Genomic DNA, 16,454 nt, shown 5'->3' on the forward strand with positions numbered 1-16,454 from the left:
GCTGTGACTGAGCTGGCGCTGGCTGAAATGTATGAACAGCAGCTGATCGTCTCTCAATCTGTGCTGCTGATCCCGATGACTCGGCTCCCTGAGATCTTTGGGACCCTCTCTGTGGACACACTTTAGCAAAGTGTCCCGGCAGATGTTGCAACTACCAGTCACTCCTTGGCATTGCTCAGTTGCATGTCTTCCTCCGCAAGTCTTGCAATAAACTCCAGTGTAACTCTGGCTCTGTCTGGAACCACCGGAGCTAGAAGAACTGCTGCCAGGTTTCTTGAATTGCTTTCCCCTGGCTTTCAAAAATTCTTTCTTCCCTCCACTGCTGCTGCCACCCTCGAATCTGGGAGGTGGTTGCTGTGGTCTCGGTGCTGGAGGCACAAATGAAGCCCCTTTCTGTCTCATCAGACCAGCTTCTGCTCCCTTAGCTCTGTTCAGGGCGTCAGTAAAGTTATTCGGTCGCCCGGTGTTCACCAATGTGAAAATATCTGGGTTCAAGCCATTGATGAACTGATCAGCAGTAGCTTCCTCGCTGTCAGCCACATTTGGAGCAAATTTCAACAAGGTGGAGAACTTGGACACGTATGCTTCTATGTTCATCTGTCCCTGCCTTAGATTAGCAAACTCCGCCCCTTTGTCCTTCCGGTACGACACTGGAAAGAATCGTTGATAAAATTCAGTTCTAAATATATTCCAGGTAATAGTCGTACCTCTATGCTCCATGGCTCTCTTTCTAGTAATCCACCAGTCCTTAGCAACATCGTGTAACTGGTGTCCAATCAATCGAACTCGCCTCTCATCTGTATACTCCAATGAGTCAAAAAGCATTTCAATATCATCAAGCCAAATCTCGCATTCCACAGCGTTCTCTGTTCCTTTCAAGGTTGGCGGGTGAAATGACTGAAATCTTTTCAGTAACGTTTCCATTGGAGTCGGTGTGACATCCATTGGAGGATTGGATGTACTTCCCTGTTCTGGTACTCGTCTCGGAGGTATATCTGAGAATCAAATAGATTAACAACAAATACCACAATTCTGTTGCAATCCTCCTCTGATCATCTTACTACTGATCTAGAATCAGTACTGATCCAATCTCAATAAAACATATTACTATATCAAATCAGATAAACAAGTAACATGTAATAAAGCAGTAAGACATGCTAGCATTCAAAAGCAGGAAAGAAATCCTCAATCTACCCCGCTCACTAGCCTCTTCTATCTCAATCTAAATGATCTATCGCTCTGATACCACCTGTTGTGGGGACCCGGACGCTAATCATCTTTTAAATCGTCATTGGGACTAATCTGATCAATTATAATAAACAGGGTCTAATTTTTTTTTTTTTTTAAAACGCGGAAGGTAATGGAATCAAACTCCTATACATATCAGTATAAAAGTATAAATCTGATAAAACATACAAACATACACACTCAGGTTCAACAACTACTATCAAGTGTTTAAACCCTATCTCTAGTCCAAGTCCGTAGTCTCCACTCTAATCTCGATCTGTCTTCACCTCTGTGACCCTATACCTGTCCCACCTGCTGTCAAGTACACATACAAACAAGACAACAGCCGGATAACTCCGGTGAGATATAAATATCCCAGTATAAACAATGTATTAAATGCATTCATATAAAACATATATAAAAGCATAACAAACATCAAAACATGTATCTAATCTGACTACATGAATCAATGACTCGTGATCTAATCTTATCTTATCTCAAATCTAGGGATCCCAATCTAATTTAGACTTTGGTATTCTGTATCGAGTGTCTACGATAGACGTCGATCTACATCTAAAGCTTTTCGATACACCGTAAGTCTAGAGTCTTATCGGTTCTGAGAAAGACTCGGCGGTTCTGCCCTAGCTAGGCTGATCTGCCCTAGACTCGGACTCTGACTTTGTTCTAAGTCAATACATTAACATATCAATCTGATAATCTGCAAATATCAATGCAATCAATAAAGTATGTGATTTAGGGAAACTCAAGTCGAACCTAACTCGAGTTGTGCAATCCCGAATCAACATTTATTTATACCTTTCTTGCTGTCAATCTGATACAATCAAAGTCTTGATTCAAAGTCTGTCACGGTTCAATCTGGCAATGACAATATCAATATTCTGTATCAATATTCTAATCAAATCACAACATCTCTGTTTTATCAAATTCTGATAGTACAACAGTACAATCTTGCGATACTGATAATACTATATCAGTCTATATCAATTCCAAACGTTTACAATCAACCACCGTACAATCTGATATCAATTCTAGTCAATCTCATTCTGAAAATCATAATAATTCCATATGATATCCGTTTCTCAGTCTGACTTCGATTCTACGCTGTCTAACATGTCAAGAATAGCATATATGACGTGTATTCAATTCTAACATCATCATAATTTCAAAACATGTCAAAACGTAGTAAAACTTACGTCCAGTTATAGCCTATGTCGATAGGAACACAGTACTGAAGTCAGATTCAAAATCAGACGGACGGATTTCTCGCAAAAGGCGTAAGGATTTTCAACACTTTCACGGCAACTTCTCTCGATTATCTTTTGAGGATTTCTGAAGAATTGAAGCTTGATACGTATATTTATATATTGCATGCAACCATAAGATACGTGGCATGATTTTTCATAAACCACGTCTCGCGCTTGGGCGGACATAAAGTTCCGCCCGGACGCGCAACTCTCGGCCCTCCTACGTAATTCAGTCGCGCTCGGGCGGACAAGGACTTCCGCCCGGGCGCGAAGTGTTCGACTTTCTTGCTCACTCATTGGCGCTCGGGCGGACAAAGACTTCCGCCCGGGCGCAACACTTCCGGCCTACATCTTAGCTTTTCATATTTCTTTGTCCAATCTGGTCTCGGAATGGCCCGACTATAATTACATTAAAACATAATTAATAATCTCATATTAATAGAATCGAAATCTCGGGCATTACACTTACGTAATCTCTTTCTTTCATCTCATCCCTGGTGGGTAGCTTATGATTTGGGGGAAATGTTATAAACTTTTCCTTCACCAAGTGATCAAATATTTCTTTGTCTTTGACGCATAGAAAGTATATGGCGTTTGCATTGGAGGAATATTTTTCTTGGAAAGTTCTTCGCTCTTGCGTCTCAAGAAATGGACGATGCGTGATCCGAAATTTACCACTTCTGCCAGAGAGACTTCCTCAACTTCTTGGAAGTAAGAACCCACTGTAGATTTTTTTTTATGACTCTCCTCCCTCAATAATTCTTCATATTCTAATACTTTGGCAGCAAGCTCATAAAAATCACAGAATTCCATCCCTTGGAATTTCTTTCTAAGTTCAAAAGCAAGCCCTCATTGTGCCATCTTCACATACTCTGATTCAGGAAGGAGCACTCGACATCTACTTCTCACTTTCTTGAATTTACAAATGAAATCACTAGCGGATTCCCATGGTTTTTGGACCACCTTTGACAATTCTGCCTATACTAATCTCAGGTACTGTTTGGAAGAATTGTGTATGGAATTGACGTTCCATATCATGCCAAGTCATAATAGAATTTCGAGGCAGCGTCGCATACCACGTGAAAACAGTGCTAGTCAAAGAATTTGGGAACAATCGTAACTTGTAATTAGAAAAATTCTCCAGATTTTCTAACTCCCCACATTAGATTGTAAACCTTGCCACATGTTCCATGCTAGATTGATCATCTTCCTCATAGTATAAAGTGAAGTCTAGAATGCGGTATCCTCGTGGATAAGTGTTGTCACGATCAACAATGTCCGGATACGGTTTGTAAAACTCCGGTCGGTTGATTGGCCTCACTCCTAGGTCATACAACTCCTGAATAACATCACGTACCGTCTCAAAATCCAACACTGGAGTTTTTCGTAACTGGTGTGGGGGATATATTGCCCCTCGGGTGTTATTCCCCGAATTTGGTACTGCATACCCGCGCATTCCCTCTCACCACGTCAAAGAAAATATATTACCAGCCACTTGTTTATTGTTACTGCAACTTTGGTATTTCAACCCCAACTCCTCGTCCCTTTTGTGCGGAGGAGTATATCTTCCTTCCCTGGCAGATTCAGGAATCAGTGCTTCTCCCAAGCAGCGATTTTCACCTGCTTGAGAAATCCCCGATCCTTGGCCTTGATCTTTAAACAATTTAGTGTCAGCTTCTTGAAGTTTATCATTTTTTGGTGTAATAATCTCGCCTTTTTCAGACTTTCTCAATTCCTTTACTTCTGCAACATATTCCATCATGATAGTAGTGAGAGCTTTGGTCATTTCTTTAAGATTGCTGCAGATATTTCTCTCCATGGTCAACATGAAGTTCGTTGAAGCCCCATCGCCACCAGAAACCGCAACTCCTTCATTCACAACCTCTTCTTCGAACTGGTGTACGAGTCTTTCAACTGTTCTTCCATCTGCATCGGTTTCTTCTTCTCGTGAGCGATGACCTTTCCCCTGTGATGGAGAAATTTCTTCATTCTTCTCAGTACGCTTTGGAGGCATTGTGTCCCACTGGACGTGCCAATTTGTTTGTCACGAAAATTGTGAGGTTTGCCAGGCACATGCTCGTGCCAAATGTGAAATAATCCGACTCCTTTAACCAAACGTTGTAGGTCTCGATTCGATTGTAAGTTCTAATTCTTTCGAAATGGCTCAAAAACTAAAAGTATAAACTAAGGAAAATAAAGAAATTATAGAGAGAATCCATGAACAATATCAAACTTAAATATGTTGTTATGAATTTTGATCAGCATTCTACAATAAAGTTGAAGAAATGAGAAAATAGATTGCTTGAAAACTGGAAAATGAGCGAAAAAAATGATAGGATTCTGCAAAAGTTTGTTGTAGCTTTTTGGATGTGTTGTTGTGTCTTTTTCTGATTATTTCTTCCTGTTTTTGTTTAACTCCGCGGAGCAGTTCTGGCCATATTCCACGATCGTCCATGATGCGTCGTGGATCAGCTCCTCCATCGTAGCCTTCAACTGACACCTTCTTGGGCTCGTCCATTGGGCCTCTCTACATTCTGCAGGCTTTTTATATTTAATGGGCTTTCAAGATTTAGGCTAAACACAGTGATATTGTGTTATGGAGTCATCTTGACAAAATGCTACCATCCCCAAAACCAGTGTTCTAAAATTTTGATTAAGCATCGTTAAATCCTGCTTAAACTTGAAGCTTTCTAAAATGATTCGTTCTGGCCAAAAGAGGTAAAAATAAATTGACTATATTAAGCATCATTAAATATAAGGGTAATTTAGTTGTTTCTTTTTAATTTCTTTGTCCAAGATAAGCAATAAACACGCTACCGTGCTGCGCCACATACGTCGGATCTTTCCTGAAACATAACCTAAAATCAGATCTTTATTGTCTAACCAAACCCGGAACATGTCGTTGGGAAGTGATTCAGTAATTAAACCTTCATAAATCCATTTTTTTTTCTTTCATTCCGAGTAAAGCCCCCTTGAAATATCAACTAATGTACAAGAAATGCTATTAGACAACTTCAGGTCGAGTCTTGGGTCCACGCTCAAGTCTAGTCTGTGGGGACCCGGACGCTAATTCATTCCTTAATCGTCTTTAGGAATAATTCAAACAATTATAATAAACAGGGTCTAACTTTTTTTTTTTTAAATACAAAGCGGAAACGTAATGTAATTCAATTCAAATTACATATTAAACATAAACATACAAATCTTGTACTATCTACAAGAATTCAACTAGGTTCAACTATATATCAGTGCTGAATCCTAAGTTGCTTCGAAGCCCGGATCTCCACGCTATCTAGTCCAGCCTCGTTCTCTTCTTGACCCTGATCCTATCCCACCTGTTGCCATGCACACATACAAACAAGACAACAGCCGGATAACTCCGGTGAGAATTACATTCTCAGTATAAATCATGTATACATGCAATCATAAAAACAATGTAACCGCATATAACAGATATGTCTAACATGTATTCAAATCAGAATATAAATCCATATTAAGAATAAATCCTATTCTAAACATGTACCATCATCAGGAACATAAATCAATATGTACCATATTCAGGAACATAATCAACATTAATCAATATTACTGTCAATTAGACTCATGACGTCACATTTAAGACTAGACTCAATCCTAGTCTAGGGATCCCGGTTTCCAGAAGTTGGCATTCCCATATCGACCAACAGTAATAGAAAAGACTCCAGTTCTATCCACGTCGATAGGGTATCGATCACCAGTAATAGAAGAAACTCCGATTCTATCCACATCGATATGATATCGATCATCAGTAATAGAAGAGTTACGATTCTATCCACATCGATACAGTACCGATCACCAGTAATATAAAAAGCCACATTCCTATCCACATCGATAGCCAATCATCCGGTGACAGACTTTGGCACTATCGCCAATACACTATCTTGTGACATCGTGCAATGTGCCCGTGGCGATCCCACCACTATCAGGCACTTCTGTCCCAAGATACTCGTCTAATACCTGCTATCTATCAATCAAGAGAACAAGTATATCAATCAAATCAATACAATAAGGTAAAGTATGTGATTTAGGGAAACTCGAGCCAAACCTCACTCGAGTTGTGCAATCCCAACTCAACATTAATTTATACCTTTGTCTTCGCGGTCTGACGAAGTCAAAGTCTCGAAGTCAAATATGTCCATATCAATCTGAAATACAATATCGCATAGGCACAATCTCAATATGCAACTCAATTCCAAATCTATTCTGATCAATACTCAAATCACACATAATCTAATCAATATCGAATCAAGATACAATCTAATCCATATCGACGATATCACGATATAATCGAAGTCACTACTGAATCTGATCAATATTAACCCATTGATGTTTCGACGGTATAACGATACAGTCTCGATAACCCCGTCAATCTCAACATCATAGATATAATACCAGAATTCATAATCAATATCGGTACAACTTATAATCAATAACAACATAATTCTGATATCACATTGGTCTAATCACAATCAAATCAACTCTGAGAATTCATAACAATTGCATAATCAGTCTGTTCTTCGATCCGATTTCAATTATACGATGTCTACTATGTCAAGAACACTATATATCAATCATATTTGATTCTGGCAATGTCACAATTTCAAATCGTATCAAAACGTAATAAAACTTACGTCAGTTGAAGCTCTTGTCAATAGAAATACAGTACTGAAGTCGATTGAAAATCAGACGGGCGGATCTTTCGTAAATCACAAATCTACACGATAAAAGGCGTAAGGATATTTCTCGGAGCTTCTCGATTCCTTTTCCAACGTTCTGATGAAATTGAAACTTGTTATATCTATATATATATCCACGTTGCATGCTAAGATACGTGTCTTATTCTTAACAATTTCCAGGCGGCGCTCGGGCGGTCACAAACTACCGCCCGGGCGCGGAACCTTCTGCCCAACATTTTTCTTATTGAACTCTGGCGCTCGGGCGGTCATAAACTACCGCTCGGGCGCCATACGTTCTGTCCAAAATCCAATATTTTGATGTATTGGCGCTCGGGCGGCCCTTTTCTACCGCTCGGGCGCCAACAGATCTGTACAAATATTGATCTTGCATTACACCGACGCCCGGCTTCTTCTTTCGAGCTCTTGTAACTTCAATTCTATCAATTAATCAATGTCTGATTACAGTAATTAAATCTCGGGCATTACATAGTCAATAGTGTGGGCTATTACATTATATCTTTGTAATCTAGAACATTATCATAGTTGTACTCTAAAAAAAATATAGGGGTGATAGTTATATCATACTGTATCGTATCGAATATCTTATATGGTATAACGTACCGAAAAATTATAGTATATTCAATATACCGAGATATATAACTAGCATACCAATTATTCCAAAATTTGCGGTATATCGAGATTTCGATACGATATCGTTATAATTTTTTTAGAAAATTTAATACTTTATTTAATATATATATATATATATATATATATATTTTAATTTCTATATATTGTTTTGGTATTTCAGCATATACTGAAAGTTTTTGAATTTCATATCGTTATCGTACCGAAAATTTTGGTATCGTTATTATACTGTATCAAAAATCTTTGGTATGCTGAAAATTTCAGTAATTTGATATTTTTTGGTACAATAACATCGGTATACTGAAATTTCAATATTTTTTGTCATCCTTAATTAAATATGCTTAATTGGTACTTTTAAAAATGAAATTGATGAAAAACTAGAAGAGGGAAGAAACATTAGGAATTTTATTAATGAGTGATTCTAGCAATGTACAATCGTGTTTAATAATAATTAAGTGTGAATTTTTTAAGGAAAAATTGATGAACAAGAATAAGAGAAACATGAATTAGAAATTTTAATAGCAAATAATGCTAGTAGTGTAAAATTTTGGGAAGTTAAATGCAGCGATGATGAATATATGATAGAAATTTATATTGTATAACCTACAAGATATATTAACCAAATGTTAAAGTATTCCAATTAAATTGGGTTTTTATTTGATGACGCAAGAGATAAAATAGATTGAATTAGAACTTGACAAAAAATTAGTGCATTATACTTAAATTTTATTTATGCATTATTTATTCTATTAATTTATTTGAGATAATTAAAATTATAGTTTAAATTAAAATATTTTTTTATGCTTAAGTTCGTTTTAATTCCGCTTAAGCTTAAAAAACTTGAAGTTTCGACGCGTTTCACGTTTTTTATAACCTTACTCAAAACTCTCTTTATTACTAGTTCTCGTTCTCATTCACTCTTATTCTCTTTATAAACAGTAAACTAAAGAATAAAAAGAGATAATAGCTTGATTCAAATATTAAGTGCATTGAATTAGATTATGTTTTTTCATCACTTTCTAAAATTCAATCTCATATATGTTACTTTTTTAAAGGATGAGATTGACTATCAATAGTGTTCAAAATGTGTCTCTACAGTCTACAATTTGGTTCATTATTATTCAGCACAAAAATAAGAAATTAAAAAAAATCATAATTCATACAAGCATTGAAATAACTACATTTTTAATGTTAAACTAATCTACTCTTATATATGTATTTATCACGAAAACTAGCAGGCGTATCATGCACGTGATCGTGCAAAATGTGAAATGATCTGACTTCTATTAACAAACATTGTGTGTCCTGATTCGACTGTTTGTTATAATTCTCTCGGTATGAATTCAAAGCTAAGAATTTGGTTGATAAATATAAAAAAATTACAGAAAAAATTCATGAACAAAATCAAATTTAACCATGTTGTTATGAACTCGAGGAACATTTTTATAAAAAAAAACTGAAGAATATGTCAAAAATTAAAGAAAATAGAATGCTGAAAATTGAAAATAAGCGAACAAATTATTGAGAGAATTTGCAGAAATTTTGCGATAGTTTTTCGATGAATTTTGTCGAGAAAGCCCTTGATCTTTGCTGTTTTTTTTTTGCTCAACTCCTCTGAACAGTTTTGACCATATTCCATGATCATCTATTGTTGATAGAGTTTATAGAATTTGGCTCAACAATATGTTATTTTTCTAGATGATGAAACAAGAACTCAGAAATTATGAATAATCCGAACAATTATTTATACAATCGGGTACATAATTTCATTTAGTGCCAAATCAATAATAAAACTCATATTGTTCTAAAATTTTAGAACTTAAATTTTTTTGTATCGCAAAATTTCAGAAACTAAAATCAAAATAATTTCAAAAGTAATATACAAAATATAAAAGAATAATATTACATGGATCTAAACACAACCTGAAAAAATTCAAATTAAATTTCAATATCATATTCCCGTATCATCACGAGACAATAAATACCAAGAAAATCACAAAACTCTCTATTTTTATTTTTATTTTTAAAAAAGAATCGTACAAGAAGACTACTTCACAACCTCAGATTACAACCTTCGCGAGTATCCAGAGCCTCCACATTTCTTGCACAGTAGCAATCCTGTAAAAACAATTCGATCACCATATAAAGCAACATTCTTGTCAAGCTCAATCTAACAGCAAACCGAACATCAAGAACACGCACTAGCTAGGATCGACACGATCGAATGAAGATCAAATCGAAGAAAAAAGAAGCGATGGAATGCCGATGGATCTATCTATACCTGCACCTTTGCAAACTTTACAATCCACAAGCCCGTTTTCGACCTTCATCTTACCATCAATACAGAATACACATTTTGTTCCACCTGCACGCCATTGAAGGAAGGTGAATAATTTTATCAGCATATATATGATCCAGGCTTCCAGCTATACCATATCGAACTGCCTATTATAATCGAGAAATCGCCGAATTTAAACACTAAAATTTGTGAAATGAGATGAAAAGATTACCGTTTCCAGCACACCTCTTACAGGGTAGAGGATCTCCCTGAAAAAAAAAAAAATATATTATTACATCATATTTCAAGAATCCATGCTATATTATTTATTAGTTCTTAATCTTCAAAATATCCTTTTCTACACTACTTTTTATGGGAAAATTATAATAAAAATATATGAAAATTTGGTAAATGAAAGTGTACATAATTGCAAAAGAACTTTGTATGACATTAACATCATTCAACACATAACAGAGCAGAATTCTAGACAGAATCAAACAGAACCCAAACCAAGAAACAACGTAAAATGCAAAATTATCATCTCCATTGGCATTGTAGACATCAAGCATCGCATTAATTTGAATAAAAAAGTTGAATGAAATATATAAATTACTCATACCTTGAGGCCAAGAATAAGAGACAGAACAATGGCGACCAAAACACTGACAGTGACCAAGAAGGTCTGCGTATCCACAGCAGGTGAATCTAAGCTTCTGAATAGCAAAATTGGGTGCTTTAAAATAGTGGGATGATGAATTTGGATGGATTCTTGCAGCGTAAATGGGTCAGGAAAAGAAGAACAAGCGGCAAATGAGTACAAGGCGGGGATTTCTGAGTTTGTAGGGATATTGTTTGGAAAAGCAGAGTGATGAGAGGAAAATAAGAGAGATGAAGTTATTACAGCAGATGAAGAAGGGGGTGGAGAGAGAGATAGTGGAGGAAGCGGCAAAGACGGCGACGGAAGTGGTGGTGCCGTCATGGGCATGGTGGATATGGATGGGGTAATATGTGGAGCTCGGCAGACGATGAGTACGTAATATAAAAATTACTTTAAAAAGGGATTGGATTGGATTGGAGTTTTTAAAATTTGAATTTTTGTAAGAAATAAAAAACCAATATTCCAAAAACATTAGTGCGACCACATCTAGGGGTGGGTACAGTACAGAGCCAGATATCGAAAAAAAAAATAATTCCGTGTATATTGATTTTTCCCGTAATTTCGATATTTTTTTCGGTACAATTTTTCGATATTTCGATATTTTTTTCCACCTTTAACCACGTCGGCAATGGCAAGCAAAAGCAAGATAATCTTAATCTTATTTCAAAATAATTACTTCATTGGTGTACTAATGAGTAAATATATGTCTATTATTTATATATAGACAGATATAATTAAATAAATATAACATATAAAAAACCATCCAATTCAAACTAAAAGAGTTTCAAAATTCACCTATTAAACCAACTAAAAAGAAACTACTAAACCACACCCCTACTAATTTGGTTGAGTCTCAAGTCCGAAGCCAAAAGCAAACAATGGATCATAGTTCTCATCACCAACATTCATCGGCAGCTGATCCACCGTCTTGAACCAAGTCCTCGGCAACTTTCCGGTGAATCCGTAGTTGCCAAACAGGACTTCTGCCACACCTTGGCCCTCGGATCCTGGTAGCCATGCAGCCACAAGCGCATCTATCTGAGGAAGATAAGGCTCGACTACCAAAGGTCGACCGGAAATCAGAACGACGACACATTTTGTGCCGCCGCATACGTTTTTTATCGTAGTTAGGCCTGATTCAGGAATATTCAAGTCTGCGTCGTCTCCTGCGGTTTCGGCATAAGGTGGCTCTCCAACAACAACAATGGCGTATGAGAAGTTGTTCTGCTTGACAAACTCAGAGTCGGGGTTTTCGCTGTAGACGATTTCGGTGCTGGGGTCGACTGCTGATGTTATTCCATTCAGTATTGTGGCTCCTAGGATAAAATAAATAAATAAAGACTTGAGTTTCATGAAATGGACTAAAATTGGAGGAACATAACGCAAAAAACTAGTATAGGGTGGGGTCGTTCAAACTTATATATTATATCACAATTTTTCGTGGAACGGTCTTTGTAAATGTTTTAAAAAATAATCATAGATTTTTCTTATACAAAGTTGCATCTACAAAGAACCAGATATGTTTGTAGATCATTTAATCCATGCAAATATGTGTATTCGATGTGCATGATCCGACGACTACATACACCGAAAGATGTCGGAAATATTTACCTGCTGTGAGGTCGGTGGTGTTAAGTCCTTGCCAAGAAATAGTCCAGCCACCACATTGCAGTCCAAGATTGTTGGCATGTGTTCCAGCAACTAAGATTCTTGAAGTCTTTTTAGGGAGTGGAAGCAAGGGTTCATCACCATTTTCTCCATTTTTCAAGAGAACTAGTGACTTTCTCACTGCCATTCTTGCCAAATCTCTGTGAGCCTATCCAAATTTATTCCAGGAAAAAAAATTAAAATTTTTGCAATGATTTATTCATATATGACTTTAGGGGCAAATACTATACTAATTACTTTCAAACTACATCCCAACATCATTGAATTATTATGTGGGCTCTCGTATTTTGGAGAAATTCTAAAATTCATCCTAGAAATTGGTTTATATAGATTTTTATATTTTTCAATAATTGGTCTAATATTGTTGTTAATGCAAAAAATAGGTTTTTTCCCCCCACATAAGTTATATTTTGGCAGTCCCAAAAGGTTAATTGATCCACACGACAAAATTCAACGTCATATCGGCAATGCGATCGATCCATATCATTGCGAAAGTAGTGTAGATAAAATTTTTCGCTAAAAAAATTTAAAATTCAAATTTCAAATTAAATTATGAATATAATAGATTATCACCTGGCTTCCAAGATGATGTACGAAGCTATAATCAGCCACAGGGTTCTCAAAAAGGCCCATTGTGAATTTAACCCTTAAAATCCTTCTAACAGCATCGTTAATCCTGCTCATTGGGATCAAGTTGTTCTTCACATGGGATATCAAAATCTCACTAAATTCCGTGTGATTGTATGGGACCATAACCTGCATATTTTTCGAGATGGCGAAATTTTACATGTTTTTTCACAACATAAAAAGATTTAAATCGGTATAATGCGAATGAAAATCTAAACTATTGCTAACCATGTCGATGCCTGCATTGATAGCTTTCAAAAGGGAGTCAGAGTAGTTGGCATGCTCGGGATAAACAATCTTGTCGACTCCTTGCCAATCGGAGATGACGAATCCCTGAAAATTTTGAGACCGAAATAAATATATGTCATCGAGTATTTGAGATAATCCAACAAAAATGTTTAGGTCTATCCCATCTTTACGTACCCTAAACCTGAGAACTCCTTTGAGAAAATTGGTGATGAGATTTCGATTCGCATGCATCTTCACTCCATTCCAACTCGAATAAGAAACCATGATAGTGGAGACACCCTTGATTATGGAGTGATAGTACCCGGGCATATGAATGCTAAGCAATCCATGCCAATCGACGATTGTATTGTTCTCATTTATCCCATTGTTTGTCCCTCCATCACCAACAAAATGCTTTGCACAAGCCACAACCTTGTCCCTATTTTCAGTAATCATTCACAATTTAAGCCAAGAAAACACACAAAAAACGAAGCATGCATTAACAGTCGTTATAATTATAACTACAACTAGGTGAAATAGCCGAGTTTTTTGCGACCATTGAACCAATAGCAGTTGTGCCGGCTAAACTAAATAGAATTTTTGTTTAGAACTCGGGTTCGATTGCACGAAGAAATGAGTGAAACAAGACCATTGGATATTTTGGAGATGGATATGGCTCGAAAAAGCTAGGACTTGTAAAGAAACTTACTTTCCGTTCAAGTAAGGTACTCCTTTTCTTGAATTGGGAGGGAGTTCTCCTTGTAAACCTCGGATGATTTCTGTCATGTGTTTAACTACCTTGGGATCCTCGCTGTAGCTCTCATAGCATCTACCCCACTTAGGGTTCCTGCAAACCTGTAAAAAAAAATTTTCCAAACAAAAAAGTTCAAGTTTCAGCCATCCTCATTTTTCATGAAACTCTTGTGTTTCACTCTCGATTCATTAAAGAAAAAGGCGATGTTTAAACATTTTTATTTTATAATTTGAAGGGATTTGTTTTTCTAGCTAGGATAAATAGTGTTAAGCATAATGATGAAGCTAAGTACACAGTACAGCGATGCAAGGAGCAAAGACATAGGGGATTCCAGTAGCTCTTGCTTCAAGGGCCGTGGCTGCACCAATTCTCTTCACTAGCTCGGGATCTCTGCAATATAAACCCCATTAAATCATTCAAATTTATACTTTTATACCAAAAAAAAAAAATTACTAACGACGATCAAATGGTCATATTATCCCACTTTAATGTCTAAATCTTTGTATACTATAATGAATTTTTGGAGAAAAAAGTATTCAAATTACCTTGTAGCCCCAAGGCCAATATTATGTGGGAAAACAGTGGCTTTATACACATTATTATGTCCATGCACAGCATCGATCCCATAGATCATGGGAATCCCAAGCCTACTAGACAACGACCCGTTCTGGAAATTGTTCACCATATCCACCCACTCCTCCGGCGTGGCCCTCTCCCGGGGTACACTTCCGCCACCGCTGAGGATGCTGCCGATGGAGTGGTCCCTCATCATCTCCGCAGTCACCGCCACCCTGTCCAGCTGGGCCATCTGCGAGATTTTCTCCTCCAGAGTCATCTGGCTCATCAAGTCCCGTATCCTCATGTTCATGGGTCGGGTCGGATCCTTGTATATGGTTCCCTTTGTCGGGTCCTGGGCTATGGCTACGACCCCAAGCAGGAGGAAGACGAAGAAGAGTCCCAGTGTTGTTGACTTCATTGTTGATAGCTTCTAATCTAATAATCTGGTTTGATATCTGAAATATATATATATATATATATATATATATAATCATATTGTGATTAACTATTTCGCTAATAAAATTCAATAATAATAATAATAAGGGGATATAAAAGAAAATCTTATTATAAAAATCAATAATTAGATTCGCGGACGGCATAAATATTTAGTTACGTGATATAAAACTGTATTATTTTTATAAAAAAAGATTAGATTTCTTGTGAGACGCATCCGTGAGACGGGTCAATCATATCTATATTCACAATAAAAAGTAATACTCTTAGGATAAAAAGTAATAATTTTCATGGATGACCCAAATAAAAGATCTGTCTCACAAACTACGACTTGAGACCATCTCAAACAAGTTTTTGCCTAAAAAAATTATATTTATATACATAAACCGTAATTTATTTAATTCCCACACAAATTGTTCGATGTATAATTTTTTTTTTTGCGCAAAGTTTGAGGTAAAACTTAATTCGTCAAACGTTATTTTAATTTAATTTATTTTTTGTAAAACAGAAATCAGGTATCTACTTAAACTACAATACCTAACAATATTTAAAATTTAATCGATTATATATCAAAATCTTTGCCAAACACACACACCAATTCGCTTAAAAACACTATTAAAAGAAAATATCACAGTGCTGGGAAACCGAGTATGATGTAGAAGCACATATATAGTTCGGCGGAATCGAAATAAAATCTTCGTCAAACGAAAGATCATCGGGAAATTCTTTTTCGAGTTCAAAACAATTTTGGACGTGATGTTATAACACCCAGAATAACATTCATATATATGACATAAAATGTATATAAAAAGTTCGAAAACTAAAGCAAAACAAATTACTTTTCACATATAAAAATAAATAAACTTTCATGGAATGAAATAAAACAATTACTAACCTTAGAAGCAAGAACAGAAAAGGATCAAGTGAAGATTGACCGTGTGGATTGGTGGCTTATTTATAGAAGAATCGTATGGGTGTTCATATTCTAGTAGGAATCTGCGTTTACCGGGTCAAATAGTAAGAACTTCAAGTGATCTGGACCGTTGAATACGCCAGCATGTTGTGTCCCATTAGGATTGCTCTTCCAATAAATTATTTTGGATAAAATCAGTTGAGATTTAATCTTATCTAGAATTAAATATAAAAATTTTGTAGATCAGTTCATATTTACTTGCATATATTTTATTATTAAAACCCGATTTGCATGCTATTTCATACCCATATCTAACACAAATAAAATCACTTCAAAATTCATAGTTTTAAGAAAATTCAATATATTTTTTTTAAAATTATAATTTCTTGAAAAAAAAAACTTCTAAGTTGGCTGGTTTTATATCCACAAATATATGCATATATACTATAATATAATTTATAT

General features: G+C 36.0%; 2 protein-coding genes across 3 annotated transcripts; both read right to left on the reverse strand.

Moving 5' to 3' along the window:
- Positions 1–9,721: 9,721 nt before the first annotated feature.
- On the reverse strand, positions 9,722–11,175 carry LOC142555179 (uncharacterized). The gene is made up of 4 exons (XM_075665905.1): positions 10,753–11,175; positions 10,366–10,402; positions 10,137–10,220; positions 9,722–9,973 (listed from the first exon to the last, which is right to left on the reverse strand). Exons 1-4 carry the CDS (start codon positions 11,116–11,118, stop codon positions 9,921–9,923), a joined length of 540 nt encoding a protein of 179 aa, XP_075522020.1. The 5' UTR covers positions 11,119–11,175; the 3' UTR covers positions 9,722–9,920.
- A 415-nt stretch (positions 11,176–11,590) lies between these two features.
- Positions 11,591–16,078, reverse strand: LOC142555178 (uncharacterized). 2 transcript variants are annotated; one of them, XM_075665904.1, is made up of 9 exons: positions 15,975–16,078; positions 14,614–15,081; positions 14,368–14,458; positions 14,024–14,169; positions 13,510–13,753; positions 13,315–13,419; positions 13,033–13,215; positions 12,403–12,607; positions 11,591–12,107 (listed from the first exon to the last, which is right to left on the reverse strand). In XM_075665904.1, exons 2-9 carry the CDS (start codon positions 15,042–15,044, stop codon positions 11,629–11,631), a joined length of 1,884 nt encoding a protein of 627 aa, XP_075522019.1. In that variant the 5' UTR covers positions 15,045–15,081; positions 15,975–16,078; the 3' UTR covers positions 11,591–11,628. The 2 variants fall into 2 exon arrangements, with proteins under 2 accessions (XP_075522019.1, XP_075522018.1); XM_075665903.1 differs by having other exon boundaries at positions 13,315–13,753.
- Between the last annotated feature and the right edge of the window lie 376 nt (positions 16,079–16,454).

Source organism: Primulina tabacum, chromosome 9 (assembly GCF_025594145.1).
Source record: "Primulina tabacum isolate GXHZ01 chromosome 9, ASM2559414v2, whole genome shotgun sequence".
NCBI classification, from domain to species: Eukaryota; Viridiplantae; Streptophyta; class Magnoliopsida; order Lamiales; family Gesneriaceae; genus Primulina; species Primulina tabacum.

Excerpts from the sequence above, each read along its gene's own strand:
- LOC142555179 (XM_075665905.1), bottom strand. The coding sequence starts at position 11,118 with ATGCCCATGACGGCACCACCACTTCCGTCGCCGTCTTTGCCGCTTCCT. Across the intron at positions 10,403-10,752 it reads CTCTTATTCTTGGCCTCAAG|GGAGATCCTCTACCCTGTAA; the intron begins GTATGAGTAATT and ends TTTTTTTTTCAG. Across the intron at positions 10,221-10,365 it reads TAAGAGGTGTGCTGGAAACG|GTGGAACAAAATGTGTATTC; the intron begins GTAATCTTTTCA and ends AATGGCGTGCAG.
- LOC142555178 (XM_075665903.1), bottom strand. The coding sequence starts at position 15,044 with ATGAAGTCAACAACACTGGGACTCTTCTTCGTCTTCCTCCTGCTTGGG. Across the intron at positions 14,170-14,367 it reads TCTTTGCTCCTTGCATCGCT|GTTTGCAGGAACCCTAAGTG; the intron begins GTACTGTGTACT and ends TTTTTTTTACAG. Across the intron at positions 12,108-12,402 it reads CACCACCGACCTCACAGCAG|GAGCCACAATACTGAATGGA; the intron begins GTAAATATTTCC and ends ATTTTATCCTAG.